Source organism: Telmatherina bonti (assembly GCF_933228915.1).
Source record: "Telmatherina bonti genome assembly, chromosome: 19".
NCBI classification, from domain to species: domain Eukaryota; kingdom Metazoa; phylum Chordata; class Actinopteri; order Atheriniformes; family Telmatherinidae; genus Telmatherina; species Telmatherina bonti.
The window spans coordinates 20,287,932-20,310,203 of NC_136617.1; the positions used below are offsets into that span (position 1 = coordinate 20,287,932).

Sequence of the window (22,272 nt, forward strand, 5' to 3'; positions counted from 1 at the left end):
TTTTAGCCTGATTATTTGATAATTCATGAGAAACCTTGTCTATGGTGGAGTAGGAGTTTGTTCAGGGCAGTGTCCGTGTTTTTAATATGCCACACACGTGTTGTATAGATTTTTGTACTTTCTCACTGCCTGTTTGTCAAAATGATCCATTCAACCTTTTTAAAACTTTTGCAAAAACTTTTTCCCGGATTAGGGGATGGGCAACACCGTTCCTCGAGGGCTGCAGTCCTGCAAGACTTGTGGGAGTCCGTAGTGCAACACATCTGACTCAAATCAATGGGTAATTAGCAAGCTTGTGCAGCGTTGGACTTTAAGATCAGCACAAGTCTGCCACTTAAATCTGATAGGTGTCAGGTGTGTTGCAACGGGGAAACTCTGAACACATGTAGGACTGTGGTCCTCCAGGACCAGAATTGCCTGCCCCTGCTCTAGATGATGTGCTGAGAGCAAAACATGTAAAATATGAACAACCATATTTGCCGCAGTGTTTGAACTCTCAGCTGACCAATCAGAGCAGAATGAGCTTTTTATTAGTGGGGTATTAGCATGTCAGTCAAACGGCCATTAAGCTTGTTGTAGTCACACAACAGTACAAGATAAAAAATACATACAACATTAGAAAATTAAGATATTTTCTAGAGAATGGTGAAATTAGAAGTAGAGGAAATCATCCAAAGATTAGTACTTGCTTGTGTGTATTACTGAAAGAAGACATTGTCTACTCTAACAGGAGCAACTGACTGCAAGAAGCAACAAAAAACTCTGTCATCTTTATTGTTTTTATCCATTTACAAGTCTGGTTATTTTTTATTAAGTCTTATGATTCCACCTTTTTGTCACCATTCTTTCCTGCATTTGTGATCACGTTTTATTCTGAATATCTTGGATTTATGGTGCAGTATTTTACTGTATTTCTCAGAAAAGACCAGTTCCCATCATGGGCCCTTTTTTGGGCCTATGCTTGAAAATAATTTATCCACTGAAATTATAAGAAACAAAACAAACTGAACATTACTGATCAATGTCTGTTATGTTTTGCACAATTGATTCATGAAATAATATCTATAATTTATGTTTTATAAATCTACCTGCAGAGTAACATATACTAGGTGGAGCTACTCCACACACATCTCTGTAAGGTTGTCTATAGGCCATTTGAGAAACACCAATGTTAACATTATATCCAGTGAGGTTTGGTGTGTTGGATACAACTGACACACGATAAAGGACTCACTCTATCAATGATTGATCTGTTCCCCCATTAATAAGTCATGTTAAAAAGAGTGAACTCCTCGTCCTGCTCCCTCACTGCCATCTTTCTCTCAGGTCAGAGGAGTATTTTGGTCACCAGTGAAACATGAAACTGGGGCACATACTGTGAGTTGTGGGTAACTATGACGCAGCATGGATGCAGCAAGGCCGGATGGGTGAAAGCAGTAGCAGTAGCTTGATGTTGTGTCAAGTTTAACACTGTCATTACATTCAAAATATAATGTAGAGCTGTGTTGCTTTTCTGATTTGCCCTTGAAGGTAAGTTTAGCAATCGACACTTGTTCATTGGAGGATTATTAGAAGATGGTGGTATTTAGTTTGTTAATCTTTTACTCCTTCATAGAAAGCCATTAATATTAATTAATTCATTTTTGACCTATTCATAGGTTTACTGACTTTATAGTGGTTGTTAAATATCTTTTTGCCTCATGAAAATAAATATTTTTACCTTAGCACCCAGTCTCTTTATAACAGAGCCAACAAAGCATGGATTTTCTCTGCTGAAATATACATGACCTATTCTGAAGAGATGTTGCCTGGATAGCATCTATTGGTATCCAAAACATGTATAGGCCTTTGTTGTTCCACGAGAATGAGACCTTCAAATATAGGCTAGGTTGGTCGATATGTTAGACTTTGCCCACTAATATTTCTTTCAGTTTTACGGAAGGAGCATGTTAAGTCAGTCATGAATATTTTAAATAGTTGTTTATGGAAATATCTAAACAGTATTTCATTAAAAAAAAAAAAAAAAAATCCAATATACTGTGTAGAACATGCAGTCATGTAGCAGTGCAGATGTTGTCCTAATGTTTGCAGTAAGGGAAAACACTTAAAAACAAGCTTAAAATTATTAATAAAATTAAAAAAAACAACAACAACAACAAACAAAAAACAGCATCTTGAAATTGGCTGATACAGGAAGAAACTATTGGATCAATTTAATAATAAAAAATAATTTTTTATCCATTATGGACAGTACTTTTTTTGCCCTGTCCTGTCCAGCATTGTATAACTTACAGAATGACAGTCTGAGTGCCATTTAGCCAGGCAGATTTACTCTACCAAGGGAGACATGTCTTTTGGCTGCCCTTGATTATCTGAATCTTTTTTTATAATTATTTTTTATTTTAATCATCAGTCCTTACATGGCAATGCTGAACCTAGCAAGGGAGGGGAAGGTAGGAAAAGAGAACAAAAGGAAATAAAGAAAAGAAATGAGAGAAAGGTGAAGAATTAAAGAGTGAAGGAAAATTTTGTCTAAACTGCCAAAATGACAGAATATATACACACACAAATTGCTTCAGTACTGTGGAACTACAGGATACCTAATATAGAATAATAATGACATGTAAAGATACACGTAAACATATCTTCAGGGAACCTGACAACACATAAATTTCAGAAACATTCAATAAAAAGCAAATGAAAAGAGGAGCTCCTTTGTAGGCATGCGCATCTAAATGTGGGTGTGAATGAACAGCTTTTAAGTAACTTTAAAAGCAAAATTATCCATCCATCTCCCAAAAGTAAAGAATCCTTTATAAAAAATAAAAAAAAATCCTGCATCATCCCCAAAATCTAATCACTTGTTCCACATTTTATTTGTGAGATTTCCTGAAAATTTTCTAAAAACCAGTCCATAACATTAAAAAGGTCATGTTGCTAACAGACAAATGCAGACAAACAAACGCCACCTATGTATAGGTCATATATATATATATATATATAACCAAGCAGCCTTATGATCACATTTAAACATAAAGAGAGAAAAAGCCAAAAGATATGTAGGTCCATTTTTAAGCAATTGTGTAAAATATTTTCCAAAGCCCTTTAAAACTGACACAGGACTGTTTGTGCTCTTTTAGGTTGTCTAGTTTACAATCTAAACCTAAATAGGTTTTCTGTATCTAACAGTATGGTTTCTGATCAGTACGTGAAACATGGACTTAAACCAGCATTTCTTGACAACACTGCAGTTCTCGTCTTCTTATTCTTGTTCTTAGGGAAAGATGAAAACGGGAATTTCCAAGTGGGGGTCTCAAACTGGCTCTCTCTCCCATGAAACTGCTTTAATGATGATGACTCCCAAGTTTAGGACCATTCCCTCGGGAGACGACCACCGTCAATCGTCTGTCTATTTTTGGCAGGGTTCTCAGAGGCTGCCATACTGTCTACGAGGTCGCCCCAGAGGAGATATTGCGGCACTGACTGAGTCATGGTCCTGGTCTAGCTGCGTGCTGTGTGGCTCTCAGGTTCATCGTGTTGCTTAAATAGGACTTCCCGGAAGAGTCGCCGGTGCCGCCGTGCAGCTGTGAGACGTGGAAGGGAGGAAGGACTAAGGCTACAGCGCACAACCACGGACCTGCACCGAGAAACACTGACAACCGCGACTAAACATCCCGACAGAAAATACAGTTCTTAAGAGAGGTAAGCCGCTTTGAAATTATGTACATATATATAAAACAAACAAAAAACAAGTGAACGCAGCGGAGGGATGATGTGGGTGGGAGGGAGGGAGGGAGGGGGCGTCTTTGTGCAGAAATGTCTGAACCTCATCACCTGCTGCTTGTCTTTTTGTACTGCTGCAAGGAATTGGCGCAATATATAATTCTGCCTGCAGTTTTTTCCCTTTTATCCTTTGTTTTTGAATGAAATTGTGATGCTGGTTTAAATACCTCAGAAATAAGAGGCGCAGAAAGTCCTGCTAACATGACGGGTCATCTTGACTTTGATTGCAACATGTTGGTGTTCTCCCCATCTTTGGGGAGACTGAGGACCACCTGGAATACACCTTAGCCCTTCTGCACCGTTTTCAAGTTAAAAACCATCATGGATAGGGTGTTATTTGATGTGATGTGAAGCAACAAGTTTTTCTTCCTCTTTTTTTTCCACATTGTCCCAGAGTGGTTTACAGGAAGCTCAGTGAACCTTTCACAGAGGGCCCACAGCCACAAACGGCAGGCTGTGGCCCAATATAGACCCAAAGATCAGATACCAGGCTGGACTATTCAGGAGACACACACACACACACGGGGGTCAGGTTGAAGTCACTCATATTTTTCCACTGCAGGAGCATGGGTGCTGTCTCAGCTGTTGTGTTTGAGTCTTTATGTTGCAGACTGACTTGCAAAAACATCTTTAAAAAAAGAAAACCAAGTGATATACAACATCATAACAGTTTGTTTCTCAATATTTTCACATACAGTTTTTCTGACACAAATGCCTGGCTAAACTTTTGGTTGTTATGATATGAGCTGAATTAATTCATTCATAGAGAATAAAAGAACATAATTTGGCATGCTTGTACATTGCCATGGATACTTTGGCAGACAAACAGTACAATCAGGACAGATATGGCCAGCTCTGCTTTGTGGTTTTGACCAAGTTTTGAGCACAACTGTAAGACTTTTTTCTTATTTGAGTTTAATTGCCTTCTGTTTTACAACCTGGTCTCATACATGGAATGATTATAAAATATTGTTTTCTTGATTCATTTCCACATATACAAATTTCTTTATGTTTCATACAACTGGACATGAAAATGAATCCTTGGAAGAAACACAGTCTGTAGTTTGAAATAGTCACACATTTTTTTTTTGTATCACATTTAAAGGCAAGAAAATCTGTATTTGGATGGAAGATGGAGCTACACATGTGGTGGTCAAGTTGAATACCTGAATCTGCTTTTTGGCTTTTTCTTCCTTTACCAGGATTTGGTCATTGTTTCCTTGCACTCTGAATCATGTTTTACTTCAGCTGTCAGCTAATTAATTATAAAATACAAACAACATGGCCAGCGTTGGGTTCAATAGACTCAAATAATTTATTGCATCCAAGTCCTATTTTTCTGGGTTACTCGATGCCAAGCCTCTCTTCCTCATCTTAAAACACAAGACATATTGGTCACAGGACCCAAAACGTTTAGTCACTATTTTATAGATTACCATTGTTTATAAATTATAGAAATTTTAAACCACAGCACAGCAACAAACATTTTTCCATTATTCGCGAATGAATTTTCTGTTCATGAGTTACTTGTTTTAGTAATAAATACATGAAAATTTATATCAACACTACAATGTCTGCAACACACAATTAAAATACTCAAAACTGTACAAATTAAACTCTGAAACCATCCTCAGTGTTGTTGCCAGTGATGAGCTCATCACCTGGTTGACCTCATCTTACAGCCTTACATAACTTTTTTTTCAGCTTACGCTCACATTACCAGAGACACTTGTAAGTTATAATAAAAATCTAACCAAAACCCTTATTTATTACTTGATTTAACAGTTGTAAAGTTGATGTTCTGGTTCTTTTCAGACCTAATGTCATATATCCAGCTCCAGCTCTCCAGGTTTCTGGTATTGCCTGAGAGCTGTTGTTGTGACCCACAGAGCAGAAATAACATCTGAGTCCTGCGATAGGCATGTGGCACTGCTGGGTGAGAGCGCTGCTGAGAGATGACTCCATGACCCATCAGGACATGCTTGCTGCACATAATTACTAAACATTATTTACAAATATTACAGACATCAGGCAGCCTGATTAGCTAGCATGTTATTGCAGAGCTTCTTTGTGTTTATTTGAGTTTAAATCATTTTGAAAAGGAATTTTCTAAAAAGTTTATTATGCACTCTGCTGGACTGTTTGCTGCAGGTTCACTTAAGATTAGAAAGTGTGTGTTACCTAGCAGTAGTTTGCGTAAACATGCAGTGGGTTGCTGGATTGAATTCCTCTTCTGTTGACTAATGAATATTGGAAGCAGGCCTGCATCGCTTCATGGTGAGACATATGGCTGCTCAGTGTTAAAGCAAGAGGCCGAGTGTGGCTATTGCAACGTCTGTGAGTGTAATAATGTTTACTTACTCTTTGTATACAATTGATTATGCTAATCCAACAAAAGATTTTGAATAAAGTTACCTATGATTAGTCCTTGTCATAGTTCTAGTGCTTTGTGTTATTTATTATGTGCATGCCTTTACTTTTGACTTTCCAAATCGAAAGTCATGCCTTTTTGTTCATTATGTCTAAAAATATTCTTGATTTTGTCAGACATGTTTTTTCACTGATCTCTTTACGGCTTTGTTGTTGGATTCTCTCCTTTGCCTAGCATGAGTTTCTGACCTCTTTTAACTTAATTATGGTATTTATTCCTGTGTTCAAAGCCGGAGCCCGTGACTACGGCAGTGGGATGGATAGTTCAAACAATGACAGTGTTCATATTTAACCAACTACACTGACTTGATTTAGTTTTCATGAAAATCAAGAGCAACTTCTTGGAAGGGTGAAAACTGAATCTATCCACGGTTGCTGCTCAGATCTTCTTTAAAGGAAAACATGACAAAAAAAACCTCAAGCTTAGACATGTATTATAGTTCCAAAATCACTATAAACTAATGGTGTCCAGCTCCAAGGACCACTATCCTGCAAGTTTAAGTTGTCTACCTGAACCAACACACCTGATTCAAATTAAATATCTCTCCTCAACAGTTTGATGTCAAATTCTGCCCAATCAAGTTGACACATCAATCTGATTCAGGTGAACTGCAGCAGGAAACATCCAAGAACCACAGCACAGCACCCCTTGAGGACCACCCCTGCTCTAGGTCTAGACTCATAGAAAAGCTATTTCTGCCTTTGTCTCTAGGTTCATCACCATGGAAGGTTTAATGCAGCGTCTGGAGCAAGCTGTGACTCGCCTGGAGCAGATGTCCATTATGATGCAAGCATCCAATGGGATGGCTAATGGGAACTGTGTCAATGGGATAGATGGAGCAAGTATGTACAGTATAAAAAAAACTAAACAAAACTGACACCAATACTAAGAAAATCAGCTCCCCTTTGTTCACTCCTGCTCTGTTGCTATGTCAAGCTGAGCAAACGATCAGTGCTTTCTCTGTGTTTCCAGGTTTATCTCACTGTGTGGAGGCCTTCGATGTGCTGATGAAAGGTCCAGTGTCAGACTATCTGAACTACAGCAAATCTATAGGAAGCGATGTGGAGAAACATGTAAGTTGAGATGAAAAAAAAAAACTTTTTCCTAACTGAAGTGAATAATGAGCCACTTGAATATGCTGCCAAGTGCCAGCTGTTGATGACAACTGTTGCTATAGAAATGTACAGCCGCAGTAAAGCAGGTGTCTCAATCTACTGTCGGCTGAAACAAGTGTCAGTCTAGATTCAATGGGGTTCTTTGGACACACTCTTAATACATCTGCTACCGTGAAAAGTTAAGAGATAAAATAATGAACTGATCTCCAAAAACATATTAAATTTAAACTATATCAACAACAAATCAATTTCTTTAGTGTGTTAAATAGATAAGATTAGGATGGGGGTTTTTTTGGACAATTTTTAGAACTTCATTTCAATGTTTCTGCACCTTCAAATTCACCTGGTTAAGGCTTTAAGGGGTTCACAGATATTATTAAAAGAGTGTAAGTCAGGATATTTTAAAGTTTAATAAACATTCAGAATCAACTCTGTTTCTAAAGTCAGTCATCATGGACTAATCCCAATACCCAAACAGGATGAGGGTAAGAGAAATCATAAAATCATCCTCATCCATTTACATGTGAGGTAAACAAGAAGTAAGCGTTAAAAAACAGCATTTGGGTCAAAGTGTGAGGTGAGAAAATTATGCATTATTCCAAGAAGGTGTGATGGTGTCGTACACCTCCAGACCAAAGGTTATGCTCTGCTTCTCCTGGATATACTAAAATGAACTTAATGGAAGGGATAGAAGACAAAAAAATCTCAGTGTCATCACCATAAAATTTAGCATCACGATTTTAAAAATGCACATGTAACTATTTCCAATGCACGCTAGACTCAAGTCCTGTTGACTGATCATGTGAAGGTTTAACTTTTAATTCACAATGAATGAAGATATTTTTGAAGACAAACAAATACTGAACCTAATAACGCTCATGTAGATGTTTGCATAGAAATGGATATTTTTGGCTGTTCAGGACTGAGGTGGATACATTAACAATGGATTTGATTTAGGTTGTATTGTTTGTTTTTGTTTGTCTTTGATCCAGTGGGACAGAGGACATGTCATTGGTAGAGGGATTAAAATAAACAAACAAACAAAAATGCAACTCTGAAACTAACACAGCTTAAAAAAAAAACTATAATGGCCTCTAGAATAGAATAATGATCATTCATTAAACTTAATGCCCTGCAACAGGCTACACCAACATAAGCCATCTGAAGATTTTCTATGCCCCTCACCCCACTCTAAATATCATCAAGCAGCTGTGGACTGACCTCAGAGAGCAGTGTGTGTAGAATATCCAAGAAAACTCACAAAAATAATAATCTTTTCCTGGATGTATGTGAAAATTATCTAAAAAAAAAAAAAAAAGCAGCAGGAAAAACTATTTGCAGAAGTGTTTAAAAACAATTTTAAAACTTGAAAAGAAAGAAAATGTCAAATTAACCTTGGTTATACTGTTAAACATAATGTTATAGTTTTCTTTTTAAGCATGCAATATTTTTTTACATGCTTAGCCATATGCTGACTATGATTTTGGCCAATTATTATATTTTTTCTCTCTGTCATCTGTACCTGAGTCGGTTGCTCATAAGCTTATCTTAGCACTGAAATGTAACACAACTTGCCATAATTTTTAAATTAATTTATGAATGCATTACATGTGCTTGTTTAATCTAGCATAATTGCTATGAAATTAATGTATAGAGCTGAAACTAATAGAATCTTCTCAATATCTCTCTAACAAGCAGAACATGAAGTCCTTAATGAATATCTTCTGATTCTGTATGACGTTTTTTTTTTATCTTTCAAATTAGATTACACCATGAAATGAAAGCTCTTTAGAATAACTTCTCTTTAAATAGGTCATTGTTAGAAATGCTAGTCATGTCTTGAAGACACAGTTAAGTTGTTCAGTAACAGATTCAGTAACAGATTCAGTCTTGTATGTATGGGAGGTCCACAGTTCAGAAATAAGAAGGCAATATGCACATGGGTTTCCTGTTCTCTACAGAGCCAGGGATGGGAGTATGATTGAACTCATCTTTACCTTCATCAATCAGATTTCTATTAGAACACATTTTTCTATCTGGTAATGACCAGAACTCCCTTTTAGGGGGATCTTTTTTTTTTTGCCATTTGGCAGTACTAGTTGTGCTGTGTCTTTGGAATTGATCCAAGATAATAAAAAGAGCTCCAAAAGAGAGTAAAAACAGTCAGGAATGTAAAACACAGGATGCATGTATTTGATTTTAATTATTAGAGAAGATTTCTATCTCTGTGTCCAATTTCTGAATGGAGTGTTGGAGGAAACCATGACCAAGAGACAAGGGTAGTTTCTTTAAGTTTGTAGACCTCCTTATTTGGAGAAAACCTCCTTGGTGGTTCCTTTAGCTTGTGAAAGGAAGGTATCAAACACACACACAGCTAGCTGGGACTATCCCAAACTTTGTGACAGTTTCACTGTCTGTATTTCTGTAGCAAATAATGTTGATGTTGTAGTGGACTCCTACATAATTCATCATGCAGTTAGAAGTATGTTCACAATAGCTGAAGAACCCCGAGCACAGTCTTTGGCCTATGAAGCACACCTTGTCTTTAAACAAGGGGTTTCTGGGGTTTTGTTTAGAAGGTGTGTTGAGAACTTAAATAAACATGCTGTTTTACAATTTCCACAATGTCTTTTTATCGTCTTTATTCTTATTTTTAGCGCACTTATTATTATTTATATTTAGATCACAAACATCAGTATTTTTCTGTGTTAACATACCTGATATTGTCTTGTTTCTGACTGGCAGGCAGAGATGGTGAACAAGGCATTACAGACACAGAGAACTTTCCTCAAGATGGCTGCCACACACCAGGAACCTGCGCAGGTACAACACCTGAAAGTTTCACTGTTAACCTGCTATATGGAAGGCCGGTTGTGCCAAAAACGTGTGTCAAAACATCTTCAAAATGTGCGTACCGATCGTGTCGAGAACACGTTCTGAGCACCTTAAGGCATTCTGAAAGGCATTCACGATGCCTTCTGAGTGTGTTCAGAACGTCTTAACATCCATTGATTGAGGACTATGGGTTAAGCCATTTCATTAAAAATCGTGGGGGATGAAGGCTGCCTCACCCTCAGTTGTTGGTTGTCACCACAGTTGGAGTGAACCACAGTGCAGTTCTCATGACATTCAGGTCCAAATTGCATTAAATGTTTCTCATTTAACAGCTGCCCGACAGAGATATGAACTGAATCTCAGTCCTGTGCAGTCAGTGCCCCTCCTGTGTTCCCCAGCAGGACGGCTGTTCACAGAGGGATTACTATGCTCTTTGACCAAGAAAATGCTAATACAACACATTCCCAACATGTTCACGTATAGAGTAAAAGAGGGTGGGAGAGAAAGTTGTGTGTGTATGAGAGAACCAATATGATATCATCCCTTTGGCTTGCTGTTGTTGTTGTGTGTGTTAGTGTCACAGGGTCCACAGAGCCCACCAGGAAGTGATTACTCCCAGACAGTCAGGTCACTGGTTGAGGGGCGGTGAAAAGGGTATTCATTGATAGTCAGAAATAAAAACAAGGACTGAGTATGGGTTTTTACACAGTGAGGGGGAAAGAAACAGAAGAAGGGTAAAAGTGTCAAAGGCAATAGAAATGGGGGTGGCAGATGGAATTTAGCATCTCTGGCGAAAACCAAAAAATACAAACAAACTACAGACTAAGTTTAGACTTCAAAATTTTAAGTCTTTCTCAAACCCTGTATTAGGCGATGTGTACCTCTTATTGTTAAATAACAGGAACACAATCAAACCTAAAGGTGTAACCTTATTTTTTAGCTTGTCCTGTCCAGCATTCTTGCAAGCAGTATGAAAATCTTTTTTAAGCGAGATGTCTTCAAAAATAAATACTTATTCAGCGGTTTTGTTTACTGAGAAAAGTTTGGTAAAAATGTAAAAAGTTGAAGTTCACGAAAATAAATAACAAGATTAAGTGCAGACATAAATTCTATTCATTGGTTAAATTGTTTTTCTATATTTCAAGTTTTCAAAAGAAGAAAAAAGAAAGAATATTACTAATAAAATGACTTAAATTACTTTTTATTTTTCAGTGTTAACAGGACCTGAATTAACTGCTGAATGGTTTTACTGCACAAAAAGTTTCTTTTCCTTGTTCCTTTTTTTTCTTAATGGTGAAACAAGACAATTGTCTGAGGTCAACAGAAATGTTTTTATTCAAAATATAACTATTTCATGTGCTACTCATCAAATACAAAAATGTTAATGTAGCTATATTGAAAATGTTCAGTCATGTAGCCACTGAGATACTTTCTGGTGTATTGCTGAAGAAATATATATTTAGAATTCTCTAAAAGCAAGTGTGGAATACAAAAAATATTACCAGACATATAAAGAACTTTAAAATCACTCAGAGCAACCATTAACGTTATTTCAACTAAATGAAACACAGTATATTGAATGCCTGACCAAAAACCAAAGATCATGCAGCCATCGAAAGATAGCCACCAAAAGGAAGACTTTCATTGATGAACCACAGCCTTTTGGGAATAATGTTCAGTGAATAAATTAAACAAGATACAGTTCTTCACTTTGAATAAATAAATGAAGACAAGAAAGAAAGAAAATCCTTTTTGAAATAGAGTACAGTAGAGATTGTATCATGCAGGGTCGCTGTAAAACACAAAGAACAAAGTGTTTGAAAGGAAAAAGACTTTTACTGGTCACCACTGAGTCCTGATCTAACTTCCTTTACAACCTTTGAATAGCTAAAATGTACACCTACAAAGAATTTTTGCCAACTTTAAAGAGCTTGAACTAAAAACTCCAGAAGAATGGCAGAGGCAAAATCAGACAGGTAAAAGAAACTTCAAGAAAACTACAAGAAATATTTTAGAAATTTGTCACCACTCGCTCTGCTTCATTATTGACTTATTTTTAACCTTAAGGTTTCAGCAAGAAAAGCAGTGAAAGGCTTGGCCTGAGGAGCTGTGAGGCGACTGAAAACACAAACCATAGAAGTCATCAACAGAAAGCCTTGAGTTCAATTCATGCTTTGGTATGAAGACTATGTTGACTGATTGTGTCCAGCAACATTACATTTTTATAATTTTAGATTATTTGACTTTAAAGAACACTGTAACACAGGGTTGTGTAGCATAGAAAGGTTTGAACATCATATCTCTACAGTCAACATGACCTAGAAAAGTATCAATGCACAGATATATTGCACACATACAGTTCTTCCTTCTTCCTCCTTCCAATAAATTCACAAACATACACAACCTCCCTCATTCATGTCTATTTCTATAGTCAATACAAATGTTCAGAATTATCTGTGACCGGGCAGTGCTCTGTCTCTCCACTCACACACAAACACACAAGCATATCTTATAAACTCAAGGCCTTTCTCTCCAGCACAGTCCTGTTGTGCTCTCTGACTTTTTATGGGCATGTTCTATATTTGAGACTGTTGTCTGTGTGTGTGTGTGTGTGTGTGTGTGTGTGTGTGTGTGTGTGTGTGTGTGTGTGTGTGTGTGTGTGTGTGTGTGTGTGTGTGTGTCTGGCTGGGTAGGTGGGTGAGAGAGTAGAGTTAGGCTGCAAAACAAAGAAAGAGGGAGTCCGAGAAAGTGGGCGTTTCTTTGTAGGGTAACCTCAGGTTGGCCTATGAACAACTTGTGTGGGTTGGGTCTGGTGTTTTACACACACACACACACACACACACACACACACACACACACACACACACACATACACTGGAATTTCAGAGCATTACAAACCTGCTTGATCCACTGCTTGTATAGGAAGTCAAGGTCTGTGCTGTTATAACACTCTGAGCTCAGTGCATCAGATAACATAAGCTGAGTTTTCAGCCTTTTTGTCAACTCATTCTCTCTGTCTATATTCACGACTGCCACATCTTGGCCTTGTGTGAGTTATTATCGGCACAATCACATTTACATTGTCAGTCTAGTCAAATCGAGATCTAAATGAGGAACATTTTTTGCTCATTGCAAAAAAACAAACAAAGCAAAAACTCAGGAGGAAAACAGAAATAGAAATAAAACATTTTCTGACTGATTTGAATTTTGTGTGGCTTAGGATTAATAATTTGTAGCAATTCAATATAAATAGGTAAATCCCATGAATGTAAGAATTTTGTTTAAATCCATTATTAGGAAATAATTTGATGTTGAATTAGAACAGCAGAATTCCTGAGCCAAAAAAAATCCCCCTAAAGTTGAATAAAGTTGAATTGAATTGAAAAACAGAGTTTAATATTAACTTTGAGTAAACTTTGAGGACCAATCACATATTTTTAGTACTACACTAAGGATTAAAATGCAGTATATACTAAAATTTCAAACAACCTTTTCAGTAGAGTCCATCAAGCAACTGAGTCCCTACAGTAGCTCAGAACAGACAAACCAAACACGAGCTCCAGAGAGTGTCTTCCTGTATTTTTTAGAAGCTTGGAAGTGCAGGGCAAGGAGGGAAAGGGGTTATTCAGTTGGTTGCATTCTGCCACTTTGATGTTAGATGTCACAAAATCCCTAACACTGTTATATTGATGTAGAGTTGTATGAACTTTCCATCATTGAGACTTCAGTTATGGTTTGTTAGTTATTAATGATGTAAGTTATTAACGTCCAAAGTCGGTTGTCGAAGGCTGCAGTCCTGCAGGTTTTTAATATATTCCTGCTTTAAAAGACCTGACTCAAATTAAATGGATTCAACAGCCTACAAAGTTCTACACAATGACCCATTAACCTGAGACAGGTGTGTTGGAGCAGGGATATATCGAAAATCTGCAGGATTGTGGCCTTTGAGGACCGGAACTGGACACTCCTGGGGTACACAGATATAATATATGTGGCAGTCACAATGTTTATAGTTTCACAGCTAGTAGTTCATTATAACGCCATTATCCATGCATAATGCTTCAAAATGTACTTTTCCAATAAGATCTTCTTGGATTTCCTCAAGATCCTCATTATCAAAATTTACCTTGAATGGTTAGATGTAATCTTGAAGTGTACATCATAAATAATAAATAATTGCCCAAATAATACATTTAGCCCATCCAAACTGCAGCAGACACTTGTTTTCACAGATTTTAGATGTTCTTGTCCCATCACAGATGGACTTTTTCCTAAACATTTTAATACATAGAACCTGACTAGTTAGGCCCTCAGTGTGATGATGATGCTGTGAAAGCCTGACAGCTTAATTATTTTCAACTTTACTGGAGTAGTGAAAATGATGTTAGAGGAGTAATGTGGCTGTTTTAACTCTGTATTTATCAGACAGTTGAAGCAAATTGAAGCGTTTGGAGGTTTCCATTTTAAATTCAGTTTTAGACAAAACCCAATGTGATGTATCATCATAAATCTAAGAATAGTCTGTTCTCTAGAAGAGACTGATCTTTTTTTTTTTTTTTACCTTTTATATTACAATGCAGTTTACATTGCATTTTGTTATTAATAATCATACAATCCGACAGACATTGAAAACAAACCCTGACAAGAACCATTCCTTAAACTCAATTGTGTCTTCCTTTATTTATTTATTTTTAAGTAAAAGTTGAAAACCCAAATTAGAGATTGGAGCTGCTATTTTATATTTGACACAATTCTGCATTTTGCTGAAGGTATAGTATCTGTTGTGGAAAGCGAAGATATGAATCTTCAAAGGCAGATATTAGATGACCCTTGTGAAAATGAAAGCAGATGCTGCTTCAGAGAAGGGCACGTCTATTTTGGCTTATGAAGATCATGTGCATTTGATTGGGGGAAGAATTTGTTGAACAATTTACTTCTGTTTTTATCACCGCTGTTCACGCAAGCATGAAATCATTGAAAATGATGCTGCAGTGACTGAAGATTTGTGAAAAAAGTTTTAATATATCTGCATTCATTTGATTGAAAACCTTTTTCTCATAATGTTTGTCATACATTATTCAGATTCTCATAAAGTTCCAAAAGTAGTTCTAGGGAAGTGAGTAAAAAAATCATTCATTCATTCATTCGTTCATTCATTCATTCAGGTTGCCAGTCCATCACAGGGCCAAGTAAAACCAATGGGAAAAAATATTGTAGAAGGAAATCCACTAACTGAGGAAAACAATCATGCATCAGCCATAAGAAGTAGAAGTATGCGAATGTCTTAAATTATTAATTTGGAACTGAAGATAGAGTCAGGAGTATTTAGTCGCTTGGAATGCAATAAATTGTGAATGTCCCCTTTCTTATTCAGAAAGGAGGACATTTGTGCAACTCATGAACCATAAATGTTTTATATTGCCTTCAGCTCCCTGCATATTACAAGAAGTATGTTGCTGCAGCAATTTGCAGATGAAACACTGTGTTCCTGAACCTGTGTGAGAGCAGGCACATGTGTGATCAGTAAACTGTAAACACTTGAGTAGCAGTATGCCTTACAAGGACAGAGGGATCTCCCCATGAACAGAGGAATGTTTGAAAGAACAGAACGATGGGGATGGGGAGCGGAGAGCTGCGAGATGAGCTATACTGCAGCTGAGATCTGGAAGTTCCAATGGAAAAATTTTATAAAATTAGATGCTGTCCTGAAGTCCAGTTTAGGAATTAATGGGAGGGAGTGAGAGCAGGATCTGTAGGGGTGGGCAGTGCAGAGGAGCTCAGGTTGTAAAAGAGTAACATCTGAAATATGTTTAGGAGAATTCTGCATGTAGAAAGGTTATGTTTTACTAAAAAGTATTCACTCAAGATCTGTAGCTTTGAATTCCAATCTGCCACTCTGCTGCTCTTCTTCTCCAGCATATTATATCCTTCTGCTCCTCCCTTCTGCTCCTACAGACAGAGTTCCAAGACCTGCTGAAGCCCATTTCAGATCACATCCAGGAGATCCAGAATTTCAGAGAACGAAACCGTGGCAGCTCCCTTTTCAACCACCTCTCAGCTGTCAGCGAGAGCATTCCTGCTCTGGGATGGGTGGCTGTGGTAAGGAAAAGTAAAGATGGCGTTGCATTATAGACATTGATAGAAAAATGATTATGTACACAAGCAGTTTAACAGATTCATAAGTAACTATTATGAAATGATAGAAAAACAGTTCTACACTTGAGATGATGTTCAGCAGACCCTCAGAGCAAACTGCATAAACAACCATTAGTATGGATACATAGTACTTGTAATATTTCTGTTTCCCATCAGTGCAAAATCTGGGATGAGAGTAAAGTATTGCCTCTTCAAGACTTAAATACAAATCTTTAAAAGTGTCTCTGGTCTGTATTAGTTCCTGTCACAAACTTCTTTCTACTTCAACACATTGAACTTCAAGATATCACTGTGAAGTTTTTTTTTGCATTTTACTCTTGAATGGAGACAAATCTGTTGATAGTTTGGTATGTTTTATTATTCTTTTTCTGTCTCAGAGTCAGAAGCCTGGCCCCTATGTGAAGGAGATGAATGACGCAGCTACTTTTTACACCAACAGAGTTTTGAAGGAGTACAAAGAAACGTAAATATGTCTGATAGATTTTGTAGATTTTAGTTGTTTCTCTATTGAACACGCCAAGTCAAATTAATGGGTTAATTTGTAGAACTTGACAACAAGTGCTTGTATCCATTTAATGTGAATCAGATATGTTACAGAGGTATCTAAAACCTGCAGAACAGTGGCTCTCAAAGACAGAGATTTGAGATTTCTGTGCCAGCATTGTTTATTTGAAATCCCATTATGACCTAAAAATTTTGAACAGTCAGCACAACAATAAATCATTAAGTACTTCAACAACTGAACCACAGCTATCAGGATTTTGATGTTACCAGTGGTGATAATTTAAAGTTTTCTCTTCACTATGAGGAAAATAAAATCATCTAAGCACATGAATAGCTTAATGACTTGACAATGTGCTGTTTTAAAAGGTATATTTCTGTTAGTTACTGACAGAAACTGAATCCTGCTTCTCTCATGTATAGACAGTATAAACAAACTTTTGGTTCAGTTGGACCAACTTTTTTTTTTTTTACAAATATGCCGTATTAACGTGAGATTGATCCTCCCTCCTATCTTAACTTTCTTCCCCTTTCTAACACTTCTCCACTCACCCAGTGACAGACGTCATGTGGACTGGGTGCGATCCTACCTGTCAATCTGGACCGAGATGCAAGCCTTCATCAAACAGCACCACACAACAGGACTGATGTGGAGCAAGACTGTAAGCAGGCAAACACAGTCACAAACAAATTCTTTTCTAATAACACTGATCAAAACAGATAGTTTAAGTGGTTTATTATTGTTAGATTGTTTTTAGTTCAACTCTCATACATGTTCTTGAACACAAACAATCATAATTTTAACAGCTAATCTGTTATCTTAGGTGTGTTTTTCTTTAATTCTTTGTTCGCAGGCTTTGATATTTTTAGCTACTTTTTGCGTACACTTCCATTTTTAGTTATGAAGCAGTCGGTTACATAAAACCCTGCAGAGAGCATGAATGAATGAATGAGCTTATCTTCAGTGACTGCACACCGCAGCTCTGCAGAGCTTGCAGACAACCCCTGTCACTCCTACACACATTTCTGTTTAAGGATGTCTACCCAGGGACTCCTCAGCATTCATCCACAATGAACTCCAGAGAATACCACAGCGGGAAAACAAATCTTTCAACACACTCTTAACATCTTTTACTTGTAAGATAGAGAAGTATCTCAGCAAACTAAGGACTCACAATAACCCACTTTTTAAAACAGCTGTGATGCTCCTCCTTTCATAAATGGTTTGCAGATTGCTTGGGTAAACATGCATATATTTGCTTTCTTGTTAAGAACTTAGCAAGACGTAGCCTGGGTTTCTCTAAATGTGTTCAAAGGGTTAAGTAAATTAGACAAACTTCGTTGCTCTGAGGTGAGCTTTTGCGCTTTAGAAGCACAGGCAGCTGCTTCCTCCTGTTTCCTCTTTAAAAGTTGAGTTTTTCCCTTTAATGTGACAATGAAAATCTGACTAATGCTCAACAACTGTGCCCACATGTGCCGAAACCCGAGAACCTGCAGTGGCTGTGTGTTTGTCAGCTGTTGTTCCTGCTGTCAGACGACAGAGCTTATGCATATATGTGGGGGACACAGTGTGTGAACGCACAATGACGGGAGTGTGTTGCACTAACAGGTGGTCCTCAGGGTCTACTTGAATGGAGGTTTTCTTTACAGAAGGACCCCAACAAAGGGTCTGTGTACACACTCAGTCTGTGCTGTAACCTAAACTTCAGGGCTGGCCCCATATCAACGTAGCCGTCATATGCTGCTCACATTGGGGTTTAATGACAAGCTTATTCTCTGCCATCCACAGGTTAACATATGGACGTAACATGTAATTAATATTGTTACAGACTAGATTCAAGGCAAAATAGGAATTAATTTTATATTGAAAGTCTGAAATAAAGATAAATAAAATGCTTTAGTTAATCAGTGTCTCTGTGTGAATGTTGCATTTTGTACAGCTTGAGTCAGTGAGATCCAAATATTTGTTCCAGCTGTTCCCTGAGTGCTTATTGATAACCAGTCTGTGGCCCTTAAAGTGTCTTACAAATGCTTTAAATGACAGCTCCAAATGGACCAATTACACATTTTTAGTTATGTCTGGTCCTCTTACTGATCAGGCAACTATTTTAATACTATGACTGAATTGTTGGTTCTTTAATAAAAATATAAAACAAATAAAATATCCATTATAGATTTAAAACTGTGCGATATTTGAATTAGTTATTTTCCCCAGTCATATATATATATATATACATATGTATATATATATATATATATATATATATATATATATATATATATGTATATATGTATATGTATATGTATATATGTATATGTATATGTATATATATATGTATATATGTATATGTATATATATATATGTATATATATATATATATATATGTATATATATATATATATATATATATATATATATATATATATATATATATATATTATATATGTTAGCGTCACAGACAAATACATAGAGAAATCTCTCACACCCAAAGTTAATTATTTCCTGCAGTTCTAACTTAAGGTTGTACAAACTGATATATTGTTAGTTCCTCCACCCCCCTTAAGCAAATGAAAAATGAGCAGAACAAGTGATCTTCAAATTTAAAAAGGGACAAAAGAAAAAAAAACTGTGCTCAATGTGTGTGAAAACACACGCACAAACACTTAGAGATTTACAGCCTTGCATAAACACACATGAACACACTGGTTTTAATCCGGTGGTATGCAATGAGCTGTTCAGTGTAACAGGTCTGTATTGTTCAGCACTGATGGGTGCAACACATGTGCCCCATGTCAAAGGTCAAGTCTCAGCTCTCGTGAGTGCATCTAGTGAATATTGTGCAGCCTGAAGTTGTGTGATAAGTGTATATGTCTATGAGGTCTCCAGAAGGTTTGTGTATGAATCTGCATCTTTCTATGACAGCTTGACAGTATGCAGCTTTATGATTAAACAAAGGATGATAGTTTACTATCAACAAATCAGAGAAATGAAACAGCTCACTGCAAACTCATACTGTTCTGTCAAACATTGTTCATAGACTGTAAATACTGACATTTAATTCAAATATACCGGATTTGATTTAAAGGCAACCTTGAGGTTACAGAAAGAGAAAAATTAAAGTGACCTCGACATGCAAATGCATAGTGTATCTCTGAATGCATTGAATACTATCTGACAATTTTCATTTATGTTTTTAGTAAAAAGACTTACATTACCACCAAACTTTGTATTTCCTGTGCAATACTTCCCCTGCTGGACACTTTTATTACAACAGTTGCTGCCAATCCAGCTGCTACATCTTTCCTCATTAAAAGATGACAATCTTTAAACAAAGTGTCACCATCTTAACACTGACATCCTTCATCTCACAGGGCCCTCTAGCTCCGGCTTCTCTGTTCGACTCCCCACCGGCTCCAAGTGCTCCCTGTCCACCTCCTCCCCCTCCTCCCCCCGGCCCTCCTCCAGTCTTCACAAATGACGACTGCAATTCACAGGCAGACAGTGCAGCGGCCCAGCACTCAGCATTATTTGCCCAACTCAACCAGGGCATGGACATAACTAAAGGTAGGTATTCGCTAGGCCCCAAAGAGCAAAATCCTTTTTAAAAAAAATATATACATATATTGTTTTGCGTACTTTTCATGTATAGGTCTGAAGCACGTCTCAGATGAGCAAAAGACCCATAAGAACCCCAATCTGCGCTCTCAAATGTCACCAGGCAAAAATAAGAACGCTGCACCTGCTAACTCTCCCAGAGCAGCTGTTCATAAAAGACCTCCTCTACTGGAGTTGGAGGGAAAGAAATGGAGAGTGGTATGTGAACTTTTCCAATCACAAGCTATTGAAAAATCATTCCTTTTTACATTCTTAAAGCATAAACATTCATCATTAACTCCTAATGAAATCATTACTCCAGATAATCCAGTCCAGCCTATGTGTGACAAACAGATTGAAACTTTTTTGTTGCAGGAAAACTTTGAGCAGAAACATGATTTGGTGATAGAAGAGACAGAGCTGAAACAGGTGGTCTACATCTTCAATTGTAACAACTCCACACTGCAAATTAAGGGAAAAATTAACTCCATCATTGTCGGTGAGTTGCCTGCAAATAGTTCAGATAAGACATTTTTGGCTTTAGTTTTCCGCTTCCTGATTGTCTCAAGCCCTCAGATAACTGTAAGAAGCTGGGACTGGTTTTTGACAATGCTGTTGGGATTGTCGAAATCATCAACTCCAAAGCTATTCAGTTACAAGTGAGCAACTATTCACGATAAGTTACTAAATTTATTGAATCTTATCATTTTTCCTTTTAGTATGTTAAAACTATCAGTGATGAAGGCATAAAGACTTGCTAGTTGTTCTTTTCTTTTTCTCTGCATTTCTGTAGGTTCTGGGAACAGTTCCCACCATTTCCATAAACAAGACAGAAGGCTGCCAGGTCTACCTGAGTAAGAATGCACTAAACTGTGACATTGTTAGTGCCAAAAGCTCTGAGATGAACATCCTGATACCAGAAGGAGAAGATGATTATGTGAGTATCTTGTATCTAAGCAACAGCAGATAACAGACAAGCTAAAATGCAAACATTTCCTGATTTATTTTGTGTGGTGTCTTTTATGTAGCAGCTCCACTCAGCAACTTTCTCCTTTGTATTACAGAGAGAGTTTCCTGTCCCAGAGCAGTTCAAGACTGTTTGGGATGGCTCCAAACTGGTGACAGAACCCACAGAGATAGCAGGCTGATTGAACATTAACATGAACATTTCTGTCTAGCTGATGTCATTACTCACATGTACAAAAAGCATTTCATGAATAGCAATGCCAGGTTATCTCTTTCATCCTGTAATTGTAAATTTGTGATAATCTTCTCTAGCACTTTGACACTGTTGCTGCAACACAGCTCCACACTGTAGGTACTCAGGTTACAGTAACACAAACCCAGTATATCAGTATGTGCCATAGCAATACAGGCATTTGTGTAAGATTATGCAGCAAGCCAGAGTAAGTACTATCATGTTTTTTTTTTTTAATTTTATTAATTTTGTTATTCTAAAAAAAATACTTTTCAATGTTAATGTGAATTACTGTGTCATTGCATACACGCATTTACAACCAGATGAAATGAAAAGTCAAGCATTATACAGTCTTTTGCATACACTAAGTTATAGCATCCAAAGCATTTTCTGGCTAATAAACCCTATGTTACTCTTTTAACATGTAAATGACAGTGATGTAATGTTTCATTTTGAGTTACAGCATAATTAGCATTACTTAACTTTTTTGTCAATAGCCACAGTCATGATCTTTTGAGTCCTTAAAATTGTTTATTTAATAAAGAGTCTTAGATTGCTGTGAAAGGTTCATAGAGCTGCTGCACATATTAAATCCGCTGGTCAAAACGAATGAAAAAAAACAAAACAGAATTTCACATGTAATAATTGCCATCAGCGG

The 22,272-nt window shown here is 37.0% G+C and overlaps 1 protein-coding gene across 2 annotated transcripts; it reads left to right on the top strand.

Annotated features, from left to right (window-relative positions):
- Positions 1-1,402: 1,402 nt before the first annotated feature.
- On the top strand, positions 1,403-22,172 carry cap2 (cyclase associated actin cytoskeleton regulatory protein 2). Of its 2 annotated transcripts, none has more exons than XM_079258325.1 (14): positions 1,403-1,530; positions 3,423-3,702; positions 6,926-7,056; positions 7,187-7,287; positions 10,075-10,152; positions 16,120-16,263; positions 16,698-16,783; positions 17,378-17,483; positions 20,194-20,386; positions 20,472-20,635; positions 20,792-20,915; positions 20,993-21,075; positions 21,210-21,353; positions 21,481-22,172. In XM_079258325.1, exons 3-14 carry the CDS (start codon positions 6,936-6,938, stop codon positions 21,562-21,564), a joined length of 1,428 nt encoding a protein of 475 aa, XP_079114451.1. In that variant the 5' UTR covers positions 1,403-1,530; positions 3,423-3,702; positions 6,926-6,935; the 3' UTR covers positions 21,565-22,172. The 2 variants fall into 2 exon arrangements, with proteins under 2 accessions (XP_079114451.1, XP_079114452.1); XM_079258326.1 differs by having other exon boundaries at positions 1,415-1,530; positions 3,279-3,702.
- Positions 22,173-22,272: the final 100 nt, after the last annotated feature.